This window comes from Symphalangus syndactylus, chromosome 16 (genome assembly GCF_028878055.3).
Source record: "Symphalangus syndactylus isolate Jambi chromosome 16, NHGRI_mSymSyn1-v2.1_pri, whole genome shotgun sequence".
Taxonomy (NCBI): domain Eukaryota; kingdom Metazoa; phylum Chordata; class Mammalia; order Primates; family Hylobatidae; genus Symphalangus; species Symphalangus syndactylus.
In genome coordinates this window covers 46460718-46479568 of record NC_072438.2, presented here as the reverse complement: position 1 = coordinate 46479568, position 18851 = coordinate 46460718, and the positions used below count along the sequence as shown (strand labels likewise).

At 42.2% G+C, this 18851-nt stretch overlaps 1 protein-coding gene and 1 pseudogene across 6 annotated transcripts in view; one reads left to right on the top strand and one right to left on the bottom strand.

Annotated features, from left to right (window-relative positions):
- Window positions 1–541: 541 nt before the first annotated feature.
- The window catches only part of UBE2K (ubiquitin conjugating enzyme E2 K), an 88607-nt gene continuing 70297 nt past the window's right edge, over window positions 542–18851 (bottom strand). For 4 of the 6 annotated variants that reach the window (XM_055246467.2, XM_055246470.2, XM_063619855.1 and 1 more), the window contains 3 exons: window positions 8712–8811; window positions 5518–5646; window positions 542–4980 (listed from right to left, as the gene is read on the bottom strand). In XM_055246467.2, the coding sequence (XP_055102442.1) occupies window positions 4906–4980; window positions 5518–5646; window positions 8712–8811 (304 nt within the window). In that variant the 3' untranslated portion in view covers window positions 542–4905. The remainder of the gene's footprint in view (window positions 4981–5517; window positions 5647–8711; window positions 8812–18851) is intronic. The other 2 variants (XM_055246468.2, XM_055246471.2) reach the window with 2 other exon arrangements.
- Window positions 11871–13501, top strand: LOC129464935 (zinc finger and BTB domain-containing protein 12-like; annotated as a pseudogene).

Below are 18851 nucleotides of genomic sequence, written 5' to 3'. Positions count from 1 at the left end.
AAATATAAAAAAATCAGCCGGGCGTGGTGGCGGGCGCCTGTAGTCCCAGCTACTCGGAGAGGCTGAGGCAGGAGAATGGCGTAAACCCGGGAGGCGGAGCTTGCAGTGAGCCGAGATTGCGCCACTGCACTCCAGTCTGGGCGGCAGAGCGAGACTCCGCCTCAAAAAAAAAAAAAAAAAAAAAAAAAAAAAAAAAAAAAAGCTGGGATTAAACCCTGGACTTTCTGAAACAATTCAGTCTTTTTGACAGTACCAAGCAACATTTCCAGAAAGTATATACGGAAACAGAATACAAAGTATTACTTAACTCTTAGTTACTCTCAATTTTGGATTAGAACCTAAGCAAATATGTTCTTTTAGTAAATTTAATTAGAACTAAATTTCAATCTGTTTTTAAATTCAAAGATCTGATACAACTTACTGCATTTATATGTCAATCACTATGAAATTTGTGAAGGAGAAATATCTGCCTAGTTCTTATTTAGAGTTAAGACTTAATTGCTTGTCCACAGATGAGTACCCAGAAATAAGATATAAACCATTTTCAGGGGAAAACATGCATGCATTTATTTTTAAGAATTCCCAATAAGGGGGGAAAAATTCAACATCTTTAAAAATGTGTTTATTTTTTAAAAAATCAGTTGTGTACAAAAGTGTTTCGTAGTTTTTAATTCTCAAGACAAATACCCCAACCCTCCACCCACAGCCCACCCTGCTTCAATGGTATTTCTGGTAACCCACCCATTTTCCCCTTACAGGAAGTTAACGGCTCAGAATAGACCCTCCTACAGAATTTATCATCACTAACAGATTGTTTAGAATAGAGATCTAGAGAAGCTAACAAGCAAGGTTCCCTATAATGGCAGTAGACTTCCAGCAGACACCACAACAAAGCACCATCAATTGCTGAAAGCTAAAAAATAGATATTATTTTCAATAATATTTCATTTTCTATTGGAAAAGTTTTTTAAATTACATTAAATAAGTCTCTTTCCCCCCAAAGAAATAGTCTAGCTTTTATTATGATGCCTGTAAAAAGTAGGTAACAGCAAGCAGACAAGGATCGTTAACAGCACAGTGTAATGATTTCTATCCACTCACACCTAGAATCAAACTGACAAACTGTGCCACACCTGATTATATATAGCAGCATGGTTGAAATAACCAAGCAAAAGGTGACACATTCAAGACTTCCATTTAGGTGATTGCAAGTTCATGAGGGTAGATCAGTCCAATGAAGCAGTAAGAGAACAAATGGGACAAGGGAGATACTAACACTCCCCTACCCCTATGCCACAAGATCTTTGATCTATATTGCAGCAGTGCAAATAGAACGTGTGACATAATATGTAGACACTGAAGAAAAGTCACACTTGGGAATAAAGGCTATTTATCAGTAAATACTTCAAGTTGCCTTCTTCCCAGTGACAGCAACTGGCTGATGGTAAGCATTTACTTTAAACTGGTACTAAAAAGAATGGAAACGTAATTTTTAAATCAATGGTTTGTACCCTGGAATTGAAATTCCTTGAACTAGAAAAAGTGATTAATACAACATTTTGTAGAAGTCCATGAAATAAAGTTAACTGTAAACAGACGGCTTCCTTTTTCCTATCTAAACATTGTTTCCCTCTACATACTAGAAGGTATACCTGGCTCCAGCTGTTCCCTACCCCAATCCATCTTAAATCTTTAAAACAACAACAAAAATTCATAATTTCCTATTTTGCTACATAGGATTGTAAAACATTACCATACACCTACTGCACAGTTTTAAAAGCTCAAATCAGGCATACACTTATACCCAAGATCTGCTTTTCACATTGGTAAACTTATTAAGCAGCCTCAACAGTAATACAGTATGCTGCATTCTGTAGTGCATAAATAAGCAAAATCCATTTAAACTGCCAATTCCTTCTTACAGATACTTAAAAAGAATTATTTTGCATAGTTTTATGTGCCAACAATCATAAATGTGTATTACTTCTAAAAAATGAAAAAAAAAATCAAGTCTTTCATTTCATATAGATTATTCTCTTCAAAAGCAAAATACTTAAGACTCCAAACATTTATATATCCTTGAACGTGTTACGTGTTTAAGTAAATCATAGTTGTAATTCCAAACATTTCAGGGTGCCAACTCAGAGCACCTAATTCAGTACCTAGTTCCTCAAATATTTATATACCACTGAATACTTATTTGGGTCCACTAACTGCCATTCATTCATTCATTCATTCATTCATCAGTACTGAAATACTATACAGCTAATTATTTCTTCTTTTAAAAGAGGCACATACTCAGGAAACAGGCCTGATTATAACAAAAGCCTACTGGAGTATCAGTGACTTCTAACAAATCGGCCTGCCCTAAATGGGATTTCACTGGATTTTTTTTAACATAATTTTTGAGGCTTTTAAAACTGACAAACGGAGCCAACTCAAAAATATTAAGAATTACAAAAATAATTTCCACCAGGGTACTTTTCCCCTAGGCCTGATCTCTTAGTGTCTTTTTTTCCAAACATATTTAAGACCAGAGGAAAAAAGCAATTGCTTTAGTTTCTATGTTTGGGTAACTAAATCTACCCACAGACAAGAGAATAACACAAACCAAACAGTACAGTGGGAAATATACCAGAAAGGAAAAAAAAAAGATCATCACATTAAATGTAAATGAGGTAAATTTTTATAATAAAGAATATTTTATGAAGAATGTCTCAAACCAAATATTGTACTTTCCAATTTCTTGGGCACTGGGGATGTTGAAGTGTAGTTAGATGAGTATATAACCCTACAGGGCTCATGTCCATAAAAATCAAAGCAGGATATAGCTGCCTCCAAGAGCATGTATGTATGTGTATATGTAAAATGCTTGACCTTTAGAAACTCTGAGCTCTCTCACCTTTGTTTAACCACAGGACAATTAAATATACCCTGATAATACAGGCAAAAAATAAACTGGGTAGATGTGTCTGATATTTTTAAACCCAAATTCTACTAATACTACCAAGTTGCCCTCCACTTAAAAAAAGTAATTCTAACCAACACTGGAGAAAAACCATCCACATTTTCACACAATCCCACCTTACTTCAAAATATAAAGTACAAGGTTTCAGGTATTTAAAATAAATAAAGAAAAATCTTGTTTCCTTTGGCATCTTTAGAAAATAAACTACAGCAATAAAAGGAGGTGATTGTATAAAGACATGCGTAAGCAAACATATGGGGAAAAAACAGCAACTTGTGTTTAGTATGCAATAATATCAACTATAAGAGTTTACTGTTAATTAGGAAAGCCTTACAAATTTTTGGAAGAACCTTCACATCTTTAACATTACAATATATTTAATAATGGTTCTTTTATTGCTTCTAGTATCAAGATTATTGAGAAGTCAAATGAAGTTATGCTGACGTTATGATTCAAAAATTATCTTCCAAACACTTAACGATTATAATTTAAGATAAATAACACTTAAAGAAAGCAAACCTTTTATAATATGACTTTCAATATACAGCCTTACTTTAATTCAGTCTGATTCCGTTGTTACATTTTTGTTATTTTGTATTGGTCCTAAAAATTTAAAAAGAATTGTATTTCTATATATAGAACTGCCTGCATAAATCCACTTCAACCTTCATAAAATGGTCACATTAGTGTTTGATCTTGCAAAACTAATAATTTTCAAACTTTTGAACTTAGAATGAAATGTAAATTTAATACAAATAGTCTGACTATGTACAAGAGAAGGTAAAGTTTTCAATTCTCATATCAGAAACATCATAAAGAAAGCTAGATTTATAACACACTTCTATTCCTATGTGTATCTGAAGTATGTACAATAAAACACCAACACAGCTTTCATGTGTCAACAGGGGAAGTGCAAGCAAGAATGACTTGAAGTATCCAATAAAGCAATCTCTATAGACCCCAAAATCAGGCTAAAAACTGCAAACAAACAGCTGACTGCATCCTTGCCAGTTCTCAAAGAAAAATTTCATCATTTAAAAAATAGGTGTCAAATTCACTGAAAAACTAAGTTGGGTTCTTTCAATAAACCTGGGAATAATGTAACATCAAGTATTTACTATTTTTGCAAGAGAAATAAAATTGGCAGTTCCATTTTTACATTACCTAGGAAAAATTTAAGAGTGTTTGAAGAACTGGGACAAAACATTCCAAACCTATGACCTAAAAATGAAGCAAGGGATACATACTGTCCTTCAGCACATTTCCCCACCTAATACAGAGAAATTTACCATCAGAATATTAGCTGTGTGTGGCAAGGTGGTGGTGGGGGGGCCGGGGGGAACAGACACTATGTCCCAGTCTGTTGACAAGGACAAAAAGGCTCTGAATAGGTCACCATCTTCAATTCTGAATAAATTTCATATTTAAGAATTCTCAAATGCTTAAAATGGTGGTCTTTTCAGCTACCCATCCTAAGAAGTCAAGTACAAGCATGCAAGTAAATACACAGGCACAGAGGATCCATGTTAAAAACAGTTAAGGTAGCTGTGATGCAACACCAACAATTTGAATGGCCCTGACACACTCAAAATATTATCTTAATTATTCAACAAAATCCTGAAGCAAACTCTTGCTAGTCTTGGTACACTGCTAAACACTAAAGTAGCATGTTTCTTCCATGGTTTTAGCTTAGCTCAAGGAATTTTTACACTATTAAGAAAAAAATTAAAGTATTTCCCCTTTTTAAATTTACACAGACGTTTAATTAGCTTTATTTACAGAACAGGGATTTTTTTTTCCGTCTCCAATGGTGCCTAGATAACATCATTAGGCAAGAATGCCAGTTTAAAAGAAATCTATGCAGAATCCTAAAAATAACAGATGTTGGTGCTCCTCAAGAAGAGGCAAGCTTGACTATATCAGCAGCTCTCTATGCCTCAGTTACTCAGAAGCAATTCTGTTGCAGTCTCTACATCCCATGATTTTGAAGACAAGGCCACTATTACTGCATTCTGTAGAGAAGAAAAGGGGACAGGAAATTAAATCTCAAGGAAACATTTAAACAATACTGAATCATTCACTCTTTATACTGGGAATTAACACCTTGTTTCTTTTCTGTAAGTTGATTTACATTTGCAGTGCATGAAAAGCTTCTAAAATCAATGACAGTAATTAGTAAAAATAAAAAAATCACTGATTTCGAAAACAGAAAATATGTTTACCAAAAAGATTTTCTCTTTTTTTCCTTTTTTTTTTTTTTTTGAGACCGGGTCTTGCTCTATCACCAAGGCTGGAGTGCAGTGACATGACTATTGCTCACTGCAGCCTCGTCCTCCTGGGCCCAAGGGATTCTCTCACCTCAGCCTTCAGAGTAGCTGGGATTACAGGCACTCACCACCACGTCCAGCTAATTTTTGTAGAGATGGGTTTTGCCATGTTGCCCAGGCTGCGAATTTCTCTTATTTTCTAAACCACTTTTGTCAGCCAAGAATTTGCAATAATTTAAAATCAATCAATATATAAAAATCAACATGCCCTTATGTACTTACCCTATCAAAGCCCATAGCACATAGGTTTTCTATTTTTCTGGTGTATTCTGGACTAGAAACTGGTGCTCCAGCATACACATGTGCCCAAAGTCGAGCTGTCTGTTTGAACATTTCGGGATTTTGTTTGTACTATATGGGGGGAAAAATTGATTGACATGACATTACAGTTATAATATTTGTTATATTTCAGCTCTAATCGCCTACAACCCTACTTTTCCAAATAAAACAAATCTACATTTAAAACGTGATTCACTTTGCATTATAGACAAACTATGTCACTCGAGAAAAGACCACTTAACCTGAAGCTTCAACTCACAATTTGTGTTGACAATAATAAAGACAAGTAACATTAATCTACTTTAATCTCCGAATTCAACAAATATAACTAGCAAGACTAAAATTAGGTTAAGTGAGGAATTAAGAGATGTTCCAAACACTGGAAAGCAGCAAACATTATACAACTGAACACAGATTACTAGCTTATAAAAATATGTGGACATTAGAATAATTTTTTACAATGTAACCAGCTTTTGTACTACCCACAGCCCAGGCTAGAATACAACTAGCTTCTTCTTCTTTTTTTTTTTTTTTTTTTTTTGAGGCAGAGTCTTGCTGTTGCCCAGGCTGGAGTGCAGTGGCACGATCTTGGCTCACTGCAGGCTCCGCCCCCCGGGGTTCACACCATTCTCCTGCCTCAGCCTCCCGAGTAGCTGGGACTACAGGTGCCCGCCACCTCGCCCGGCTAATTTTTTGTATTTTTAGTAGAGACAGGGTTTCACTGTGTTAGCCAGGATGGTCTCGATCTCCTGACCTCGTGATCCGCCCACCTCAGCCTCCCAAAGTGCTGGGATTACAGGCGTGAGCCACCGCGCCCAGCCTCTTCTTCTGTTTTCTTACAGCTGCATTAGTGTACAGTGATTTATGGAAACCCCACATGCAAAGTCCTAACTTATTACATAACTTGAGATGATTATAAACTCACAATAGAATAATTTTATTAAAAGACTTCCCATATGCATTGGAAAGAGGTAAATTTATCAAATACTTTGGAACCACCATTAGTTAGTAAAGCAAAGTATAAATTACTAACTATTCAATTCACTTTAATATTTCTTTTAAAAGTACTTTATATATTTAAATCTATTACATATTAAAATGATAAATCTAGTTTCTACCACTGACTCATCACAAGGAAATAAGTCAAATTATTGAACTATTTTAGGAGCTAAAAGAAACCCTTGAGTCCAACCTCAACCTGTAAGGCTTACAGCTCAACAGGAAAGCAAAGCTGGAACACAAGCCATGCTTTTAACAACCAAATATGAACAAATAGCACATATATAAAACATGGAAAACCCTAACTCGAAGTACTCAGAGATAACAGAATATGTTGACAAGGATATATACATATATACATAAAGTAAACAGATCCTCAAGGGAAAAGAAGAAAGATAATATATAAATTAAAATCTTATAGATTAAAGTTTGCCAAGAGGAAGTTTCCTCAGGCAGAGGAAATATGGCAGATTGGATACAATATGTAAAAATGAATGCAATGCTTGAAAAAGCATGAGTTTGAAGAAAACAAGAATTTAGGAAATAAAGCAGAGAGTTCAGATCATGGAAAAACTCTGCAAACTAAAGAATTTGGACTCAAGTAGGTGACAGCAGAGCTACTAATAAGTTTTTGTTAGTGAAGTAGGATTTGCACTTTATAAAGCTACCTGATAGCAACGTAGAAGACGGAGAAAGGAAGAAAGAGGATGAGAAAAGGAGATCTATCAGAGCAGTTGAAAAGAAACAATTTTTAAAAAGTGACCTATGGCAATCAGAGTAATTATGTAAATATAGTGACAGAATGATACAGGGAATGGTTATCAACAGGAGCAAAGGAGACACAGAGAAAAACTCCAAAGGCTGTGACTTGGGTGGTTAACCATATGAATGTTCCTTGGGTACCTGAGTGTAACACTACCAAAACTGAATGCAGTATCATAAATCCTACAAACCTATCATTCTATGATACCATGACCTACCAATTTAGTTAAACACCAGGCTCTCATGCTTAGGAGAGAGGGCAAGCCTAAACATTTTATCAATGTATGGGTGGTAACATCAGTATAGATATGATCATCCAAGTGTGAGTGTGTACAGAAAGTAAAGGTAACAAGGTCAGAACTGAGGAACTACATTTAAGAAAGACGAGTAGGAAGGGAAATAATTGTGGGAACTAACAAAGAACAGCTATGAAGTGAGGAAGAAAAGAGGGTTATATCTTAGAAGTCAAGAGAAGAAAAACTTTCTAAGTTTAAAAAAAAAAAATGTTCATTATATTCCAATGGCTTAGAGTAGGTGTTGGCAAACTTGTTTGTTTTTTGAGACAGGGTCCCGTTCTGTCACCCAGGCTGGAGTGCAATGGCGTGATCTCAGCTCACTGCAATCTCTGCCACCCAGGTTCAAGCAATTCTCCCACTTCAGCCTCTCAGGCAGCTGGGACTACAGGTGCATGCCACCATGCCAGGCTAGTTTTGTGTTTTTAGTAGAGACAGGATTTCACCATGTTGGTCAGGCTGGTCTGGAACTCCTGACCTCAAGTGATCCACCCACCTTGGCCTCCCAGAGTGCTGGGATTACAGCCATGAGCCAACACACCTGGCCAGCAAACTGCTTCTTAACGAGTCACATACTAATAACTTAGGTCCAGTCTCTGTTGTAACTATTAAACTTAGCCACTGTAGCTAGAAAGGGAAATGAAAAATATTTATTCCGTTCAACAAATTACAAAGGCATCGGAAACTGTGCCATGTCATGTAAGTGCCATGATAGGAGGTGATTAAAATTATTAGCAGGAAGGGATCATCACTGAATGGAAGGATAAAAAGATGGACACATACACGAGCATTAATCATAGAATCTAGATTGTTGGAATATGGGTGTTAACTGTGTAATTCTTTTGACTTTATGTGTTTGAAAATACTCATGTTAGGAAAACAGCATCTATATCCAATTAAACTAGGATGTTAAAAGTCTATGAAGTTTTCACTATTACACCTGACAAAATAATCCTACCACAAGAAAGAAAACCATTTCAAAATTTAGTTTCAATAGAGTATGCTCATGTGTTAATGTGCAAACCACTGAAGTGTTAGAGACTCATACACAATACAAGAGTCTTTCAAAAGCAGCCATCTTACCTGATTTGCTACTACAGCATCCTGTGGATCATCTGGCTCTGCAGCTGCCAATAGTGCTTGCAATGACAATAATACCGTGCGGAGAGTCATTGCAGCTGCCCTAAAATTCAAAATATGAAAATATCCCAATTAAGAGGGCTCTGCAGGCAAAAGCAAAGTATTTTCTTAATAAAAATTAAAAAATTGTAGAGCTAAAAGTTACTTAGATCTTTAATTATATACTTAAGTCACAGACATTTATAATTATGTATCTGCCTATCATATATTTTCTTCCTTACTTGACAATTTGCCTATTTCTTTTTTTTTTCCCGAGACGGAGTCTGGCTCTGTCGCCCAGGCTGGAGTGCAGTGGCATGATCTCGGCTCACTGCCAGCTCCGCCTCCCAGGTTCATGCCATTCTCCTGCCTCAGCCTCCTGAGTAGCTGGGACTACAAGGGTCCGCCACAACGCCCGGCTAATTTTTTGTATTTTTTTTTTTTTAGTAGAGACGGGGTTTCACAGTGTTAGCCAGGATGGTCTCGATCTCCTGACCTCGTGATCCGCCCGCCTTGGCCTCCCAATGTGCTGGGACTACAGGCGTGAGCCACCATCCGCGCCCGGCCTTTTTTCTTTTTTTTGTGACAGGGTCTTTCTCTGCCGCTCAGGCTGGAGTGGGCACTGGTACTATCTTGTCTCACTGCAACCTCCGCCTCCTGGGCTCAAGTGATTCTTCTGCCTCAGCCTCACGAGTAGCTGGGACTACAAGCACACACCACCACACCCAGCGTTTTTTTCGTTTGTTGTTTTTTCCTTTTTTCGTAAAGACGGGGTTTTGCCATGTTGCCTAGGCTGGTATCGAAGTTCTGAGCTCAGGTGATCCGTCCACCTTGGCCTCCCAAAGGTGAGGGTTACAGGTGTGAGCTACTACACTCGGCCAGTTTTTGTTTCTTTTGGTTTTGTTTTGTTTTTTTTTGAGATGGAGTCTCGCTCTGTCGCCCCGGCTGGAGCGCAATCTCGGCTCACTGCAAGCTCCGCCTCCAGGGATCACGCCATTCTCCTGCCTCAGCCTCTCCGAGTAGCTGGGACTACAAGCGCCCGCCACCACGCCCGGCTAATTTTTTTTGTATTTTTAGTAGAGACGGGGTTTCACCGTGGTCTCGATCTCCTGACCTCATGATCCGCCCGCGTCGGCCTCCCAAAGTGCTGGGATTACAAGCGTGAGCCACCGCGCCCGGCCGTTTTTCTGTTTCTTAAGACATCTCAAATGCTGAACTGTCCTTGTTTTTCTTGTTGCCAAGATCCTTCTTGTTAGTTTTATCCACTCACTTATTTTCTATCCATTTCTCTAAACAAAGTTAAAGTGATAAATCATTAGTACTAATAGCATGTGAGACTTTCTTTCAATGGCACTCTAAAAACAAGATACTATGAAGCAAATACATTTTCTTCTTTTTTTTTTTTCTTGAGATGGAGTCTCACTCTGTCACCTAGGCTAGAGTGCAGTGGCACGATCTCGGCTCACCGGAACCTCCACCTCCCTGGTTCAAGCAATTCTCCTGCCTCAGCCTCCCAAGTAGCTGGGACTACAGGCACATGCCACCACGCCCGACTAATTTTTTGTAGTTTTAGTAGAACAGGTTTCACCGCGAGACACAGGATGGTCTCGATCTCCTGACCTTGTGATCTGCCAGCCTTGGCATCCCAAAATGCTGGGATTACAGGCTTGAGCCACTGCGCCCGGCCATATTTTCAAGAAAATATGAAATCATTCCATAACATTCTGAAATAGGACAAGTTTTTTGGCTTAAACTACATCACTTAATTTATGATTCTAAATGTATTTATAAGGAAAATATCTTTATAAAGCTAGTATTTGTCTAAAAAATAGTATCTACCTGTCTAGCAATAATTCTTGGCATTTCTGGTAAAAAAGTTGTCTCACTGGCTGGGCGCGGTGGCTCACACCTGTAATCCCCCAACACTTTGGAGGCTGGGGCGGGCAATCATCTGAGGTCAGGAGTTCGAGACCAGCCTGGCCAACATGGTGAAACCTCATCTCTACAAAAAATGCAAAAATTAGCTGGGCGTGGTGGCATGTGCCTGTAATCCCAGCTACTCAGATGGCTAAGGAAGGAGAATCACTTGAGCTCGGGAGGCAGAGGTTGCAGTGAGCCAAAATCACGCCATTGCACTCTAGCCTGGGCGACAGAGTGAGACCCCATGTTAAAAAAAAAAAAAAAAAAAGTTGCTTTACCAATTAATAGAGGGATGTATAAATATGTGGACATATTAAAAATGTTGTATGTAAAGAGAATGCCCATTTTTACTATGTAAATTAGATCTTTTTTTGACATAGGGTCTCACACTGCCTTGGCTAAAGTGCAGTGGCACAATCAAGGCTCACTGTAGCCTTGACCTCTTTGGCTCGGGTGATTCTCATACCTCAGCCGCCTGAGTAGTTGGGACTACAGGTGCATGCCACCACGCCCAGCCAATTAAAAACAATTTTTTTTTTTTTTTTTTTTTTTTTTGGGTAGAGACAGGGTTTCACCATGTTACCCAGGCTGGTCTTGAACTCCTGAGCTCAAGCAATCCTCCCACCTCAGCCCCTGAAAGTGCTGGGATTATAGGTGTGAGCCACGACAACTAGCCAATTACTCTAAACCAGCCTTTTTCAATTGGGTTCCTGATTTGAACCACAGAATAGAAAAAATTAGTGACTTTTCACAGTTTTCCCAAGTTTGGTACATAAATAGTACTTCCCTAGATGCCTACGATAAAAGTTAATTTAGGCTGGGTGCAGTGGCTCACGCCTGTAATCCCAGCACTTAAGGAAAGACGAGGAGGGCAGATCACTTGAGGCCAGGAGTTTGAGACCAGCCTGGGCAACATGGCGAAACGCTGTCTGCTAAAAATACAAAAATTAGCCAGACGTGGTGGCACATGCTTGTAATCCCAGTTACTTGAGGGGCTGAGGCAGGAATCGCTTGAACCTGGGAGGCGAAAGTTACAGATGGCGCCACTGCACTCCAGCCTGAGGGACAGAGCCAGACTCTGTCTCCCACACCTCCATCCCTAGCCAAAAAGTTATTGCCAACAACCAACAATGGACGTCTTAAGGCAATGATCTCAGTGTTGTTCATCCAACCAGCAGCATCAGCATCCCTTGGGAAGTTATCTCTATCCCAGAGCTACTGAATCAAAAACTCCAGGGTTGGAGTCCTAGCCCACGCCGCCGCCGCGCGCGCTGGGCCTGGAACACACGGCACAAGCCGCCCCCGCCCCTCCCCCCTTACGCCCCCGCGGTGCCGGCCCCGCACACCCCCGCGCCTGCGCACTGCCCAGGCCCTGCCCAAGAGTGGGGGGCGCTTCCGGCCCCGGGGGCATTGGGAAAATAGGGGACAAAAAAAAACAGCGCGGGGAACTGGGCCAGGGTTGCCCACCCCCGCCACAATGGCCTCTGGGGTGGAAGTCCTGCGCTTCCAGCTGCCCGGCCACGAGGCTGCTACGCTATGGAACATGAACCAGCTCCGGCAGAGGTGCGGTTCTGCGACGTGACCATTGTGGCCGACAGCCTCAAGTTTCGAGGCCACAAGGTCATCTTGGCCGCCTGCTCACCGTTCCTGCGGGACCAGTTCCTGCTGAACCCCAGCTGGGAGCTGCAGGTCTCCCTGATGCACAGTGCACGCATCGTGGCCGACCTGCTCCTCTCCTGCTACACGGGCGCCTTGGAAATCGCTGTTAGGGACATCCTCAACTATCTTACAGCCGCCTCCTACCTGCAGATGGAGCACGTGGTGGAGAAATGCCGGAATGCCCTCAGCCAGTTCACTGAGACCAAAATAGGCCTCAAAGAGGATGGGGTCAGTGAGCAGCGTCAGTGCCACCAAGTCCCTCCTCCCTCCAGCCAGGACCCCAAAGCCAGCCCCGAAACCCCCACCCCCACCTCCTCTACCCCCTCCACTCCTGCGGTCAGTGAAGCTGGAGTTTCCACTGGATGAGGACTTGGAGCTGAAAGCCGAGGAAGAGGATGGGGATGAGGACGTGTCTGACATCTGCATCGTCAAGGTGGAGTCGGCCCTGGAGGTGGCACACCGGCTCAAACCCCCTGGAGGCCTGGGAGGGGGTCTGGGCATTGGAGGCTCCGTGGGTGGCCACCTTGGGAAGCTGGCCCAGAGCAGCGTGCCCGCCAGCACTGTAGCCCCACCGCAGGGTGTGGTGAAGGCCTGCTATAGCCTGTCGGAGGACGCAGAAGGGGAGGGCCTACTGTTGATTCCTGGAGGCCGGGCCAGCGTGGGGGCCACCTCGGGCCTGATGGAAGCAGCAGCGGTGGCCATGGTTGCCCGGGGGGCGGGGGGCAGCCTGGGGGCGGGGGCAGCCGGGGACCCCTGCCTGGGGGCTTCTCAGGTGGAAACCCCTTAAAGAACATCAAGTGCACCAAGTGCCCGGAAGTGTTCCAGGGCATGGAGAAGCTGGTCTTCCACATGCGGGCGCAGCACTTCATCTTCATGTGCCCTCGCTGTGGCAAGCAGTTCAACCACAGCAGCAACCTCAACCGCCACATGAACGTGCATCGTGGTGTCAAGTCACACTCGTGCGGCATCTGCGGCAAGTGCTTCACACAGAAGTCCACCCTGCACGACCACGTCAACCTGCACTCGGGAGCACGGCCCTACCGCTGCTCCTACTGCAACGTGCGCTTCGCCCACAAGCCTGCCATTAGGCTGAACCTCAAGGAGCAACACGGCAAGGCCACGGCCAAGAACGTGCTGGAGACCAGTGTGGCCAGATCAATGTCCTCATCCGCTAGCCGCGCAGGCGTGGAGGCCAGGAGGCTGGGGTCCCTGGGCTGGGTGGGAAAAGGGCTCTTTGGCTCAGGAGAACTGGGGGATGGGGGGTCTGGGTCAGAAAGGTAAGAGTGGGAGGCTGAGCAGATGCACACATCCTGAGAGAAGGAAGATGATTCCTTGGAGAGAAGACCGTTGCTCTTCAGAGTGCAAGAAGCTGGAGTGGGGGACAGGGTTCTTGGAGTAGGCCAGGGGAATACGGGGTCCCAGAGAAAGATTTCCTTCTCTTAGAGGTCCATGTATATGTGGAGGGAGGGAAAAGGGTCCTATAGAACGAGGGAAGACAAAAATGTTTTATTCCTGGCTAAGGCTGCCCAGGGGAAGGTTCTGACATTTCTCGAGATAAGAAGGGTTGGGGGGTGGGTGGGAACAGGGAGGGAATTTGGCAGGAAGACATGCTCCTGCTTAGAAGCCAGGTAAGAGAACATGGGGTGCGCATCCTAGATAGATATTGAGAAGTGGGGGTACAGTAGCAAGACCAATGGATAGTCATGGGGGTGGGGGGGGTAGGGCACTTAGACAAGAACACAAGAAGGGCTGTTGGGAGGGAGGGAGAGGAGTAGAGACAGTATTTTTTAAGAAAAAACATTTTTTAGGATTTTTTCTGGAGTTTGGGGTTTTAGTTTTTCTGCTTTTGTTTTCCACAAAATAAAAAACAACAAAACAAACAAACAAACTCCAGGGTTGTTTTAACAGGTCCTCCAAGTGATTCTGATGCACATTAAAATTTGACAAATACTGTTAATTAGGGTGGGCATGGTGGCTCATGTCTGTAATCCCAATACTTTGGAAGGCTGAGGCGGGCAGACCACCTGAACTTGAGGTCAGGAGCTCGAGACCTACCTGGGCAACATGGCGAAACCCCATCTCTACTAAATATATAAACATTTTCTGGGCATGATAATGCACACCTCTAATCTCAGCTATTCAGGAGGCTGAGGTTGCAGTGAGCTGAGATCATGCCACTGCACTCTAGCCTGGGTAACAGAGTGATACTCTATCAAAAATAGATAAAGAAAAAACAAACCAAAATGAGATATCACCTAGCACTCGTTAGAATGGCTACTATAAAAACGATGAACAAGTGTTGGTGATGATGTAAAGGAAAGGAAACCCTCGCACACTGCTGGTGGGAATGCAAATTAGTACAACCATTACGGAAAACATTATGGAGTTTCCTCAAAAAATTAAAAATAGGGCCAGAAACGGTGGTTCATGCCTGTAATCTCTGTACTTTGAGAGGCTGAGGCAGGCAGATCGCTTAAGATGGCAAAACCCCATCTCTTTTAAATGGACAATTCTTTTAAGACATGAGTCAAAACAAAAAGCCAAACTCAATCCTCAAATGTTCATTCTTGTCTTTCTACTTGCCATTTTTAAAATTTTTTTTTTTGGAAACGAAGTCTCACTCTGTCCCCCAGGGCTGGAGTGCAGTGGCGCAATCTTGGCTCACTGCAACCTCTGCCTCCCAGGTTCAAGCAATTCTTCTGCCTCAGAGCCTCCTGGGTGGCTGGGATTACAGGCGCCTGCTACCATGCCTGGCTGATTTTTTTTTTTTTTTTTTTTTTTTGTAGAGACGGGGTTTTACCCTGTTGGCCAGGCTGGTCTCCAACTCCTGACCTCAGGTGAACCGCCCACCTCCGCTTACCAAAGTGCTGGGATTACAGGTGTTAAGACACCACGACGATGCCGGGCGCGGTGGCTCACGCTTGTAATCCCAGCACTTTGGGAGGCTGAGGCGGGCGGATCATGAGGTCAGGAGATCGAGACCACGGTGAAACCCCGTCTCTACTAAAAATACAAAAAATTAGCCGGGCGTGGTGGCGGGCGCCTGTAGTCCCAGCTACTCGGAAAGGCTGAGGCAGGAGAATGGCGTGAACCCGGGAGGCGGAGCTTGCAGTGAGCTGAGATCGCGCCACTGCACTCCAGCCTGGGTGACAGGGCGAGATTCCGTCTCAAAAAAAAAAAAAAAAAAAAAAAAAAAAAGACACCATGACGGCCCGTCTTTCTAGTCTCACAATAACAAGGGGAAATTCTTTCTCTAATTTCATTTGATAGTTTGAGTAATTTCAAAGAGAATGTTTAAAGGCACATACATATCAAAAGCTACCTAGAAGTTATCAGCATAAAGCTGACTTAAACCACCAAAAATAACATAAGGAACACAAAGACAAAATATAACCAATGAAATATACAACACTTAAGTGCACTACTTAATTTTCCAATGGACTTTCTAAGCAACCTAATTTTAAAATCCATGGTGTGGCCTGAAACAAAATCTTATGTTATATAATTTTTAATAAAATTATTTATTTAAAGGAAATTTACCTGAATAGCAAAGAAAAATTTTCACTCAAAGGAAGTATTTAATACTAAGGCAACTATTAAACTCATAATACTTATTTTAATTTGAAATAAAAACATAAAGTCATGTAAAATAAAAGCATCTAAATCTTGCAAGTCCTTCATACTATCACATAGGTAGTCTAACATATATCTCAACAAGGCAATAAACACTTTTCTTGAAAACTGATAATCTTGGGCCGGGCGTGGTGGCTCACGCCTGTAATCCCAACACTTTGGGAGGCCGAGGTGGGTGAATCACAAGGTCAGGAGATCGAGACCATCCTGGCAAACATGGTGAAACCCCATCTCCACTAAAATACAAAAAAATTAGCCGGGCGTGGTGGCGCCTGTAGTCCCAGCTACTCTGGAGGCTGAGGCAGGAGAATGGCGTGAACCCGGGAGGCAGAGCTTGCAATGAGTCAAGATCGCGCCAATGCACTCCAGCCTGGGCGACAGAGCGAGACTCCATCTCAAAAGAAAAAAGAAAAAAAAAAAGAAAACTGACAGTCTCTCAAATTAATGAAACTGGACCCTTACCTTATTATACCATACATAAAAATTAACTCAAAATGGAACAAAGACCTAAATGTAAGAGCTAGAAAGCAAAAACATAGGGAGAAAACTTCATGACACTGAATTTGGCAATGATTCCTTGGATATGACATCAAAGGTACAGGAAACCAAAGAAAAAAATAAGGTAATATGCACAACTTTATCAAAGTTAAAAACTCTTGGCCGCGTGCAGTGGCTCACACCTGTAATCCCAGCACTTTGGGAAGCTGAGGCAGGTGGATCACCTGAGGTCAGGAGTTCGAGACTAGCCTGGCCAACATGGTGAAACACCATCTCTATTAAAAACACAAAATTAGCCAGGCATGGTGGCACATGTTTGTAATCCCAGCTACTTGGGAAGCTGAGGCAGGAGAATTGCTTGAACACCCAGGAGGCAGAGGCTGCAGTAAGCCGAGATCGTGTGACTGCACTCCAGGTGGGTGACAGAGTGAGACTCCGTCTCGAAAAAAAGAAAGAAAATAATAAAATTTAGAAATAAAAATAAACACTCCTGTAAAGCTGGTGTGGTGGCACACACCTGTAGTCCCAGCTACTTGGGAGGCTGAGGTGGCAGGATCACTTGAGCCCAAGAGTTCAATGCCAGCTTGGGCAACACACCAAGACCCCACTACTTAAAACAAAAAAACTTCTGTGTTGCAGGAGAAAATATTTCAAATCATTTATCTGGTGAGGGCTTAATATCCATAATATATAAAGAACTCCTACAACTCAATAACAACAACAACAACAAAAATACCTGGTTAAAAAAATCGACAAGGGATGTGAACAGACGTTTCTCCAAAGAAGATATATAAAGTATCAATAAACACATGAAAAGATGCTCAACACCACTAATCATTAGGGAAATGCAAATTGAAACCACAATGACCTATCACTTCATATCCATTAGAATGGCTACCATAAAAAAATGGTAATTGTTAGCCAGGTTGTGGAGAAATGGAACTCTTGTGCACTACTTGTGGGAATGTAAAATGGTGAAAACTCTATGGGAAACAGTATGGCAGTCCCTCAAAAAAAAAGAAAACACACACACAGAGTTACTATATAATCCAGTGATTCTACTTATGGGTATACACCCAAAGAACTGAAAGCAGTAACTGGAGTAGGTATTAATATATGCCTGTTCATAACAATATTATTCACAATAGCTAGAAGGTAGAAGCAACTTAAGGTTTCCATGGATGGATGAATGGATCAACAAAATGTTTGGCTTTTGTGTATGTATATGTGTATGTGTATCTATCTATCTATCTATCTATCTATCTATCTATCTATCTATCTATCTATCTATCTATCCTGACCTCAGGTGATCCATCCGCCTCGGCCTCCCAAAGTGCTGGGGTTACAGGCAAGAGCCACCATGCCCAGTCTACTTACTTATTTGAGATGGAGTCTCCCTCTGTCGCCCAGGCTGGAGTGCAGTGGCACAATCTCAGCTCACTGCAACCTCTGCCTCCCAGGTTCAAGTGATTCTCCCTAGTAGCTGGGACTACAGTTGCACGCTACCACACCTGGCTAACGTTTTTATATTTTTGGTAAAGACAGGATTTCACCATATTGGTCAGGCTGGTCTGGAACTCCTGACCTCAGGTGATCCATCCACCTCGGCCTCCCAAAGTGCTGGGATTATACCTCTGAGCCACCGCGCCCGGCCCTGCTTATTTGAGACAGGGTCTCACAGTCATTTAGGCTGGAATGCAGTGGTGTGATCACAGGTCCCTGTAGCCTCAACCTCAACCTCCTGAGCTTAAGCGATCCTCCAACCTCAGCCTCCCAAGTAGCTGGGACTACAGACTCATGCCACCATGCCTGGCTAATTTTTGTATTTTTTTGTAGAGATGGAGTTTCACCATGTTGCCCAGGCTGGTCTTGAACTCCTAGGCTCAAGCGATCCACCCACCTTGGCCTCCCAAAGTGCTGGGATTACAGGCACGAGCCACCATGCCTGGCCTAGTAAATTTTATGCTGTGTACTTTACAAAAATTTTCTTAAAAAATTTTAAGTAGGCCAGACACAGTGGGTCACACCTGTAATCCTAGCACTTTGGGAGGCTGAGGTGGGTGGATCACGAGGTCAGGAGATTGAGACCATGCTAGCTAACATGGTGAAACCCTGTCTCTACTAAAAATACAAAAAATTAGCCTGGAGTGGTGGTGGGCGCCTGTAGTCACAGCTGCTCGGGAGGCTGAGGCAGGAGAATGGCTGAGGCCAGGAGGCAGAGCTTGCAGTGAGCTGAGATCGAGCCACTGCACTCCAGCCTGGGCCACAGAGTGAGACTCTGTCTCAAAAAAAAAAAAAAAAAAAAAAAAAAAATTAAGTTCTTAGAGATTCAAAAATCCTTATTATAAATACTATTTCCTCTATTTGCACTGTCTTCCTATTGTGAAGACACAA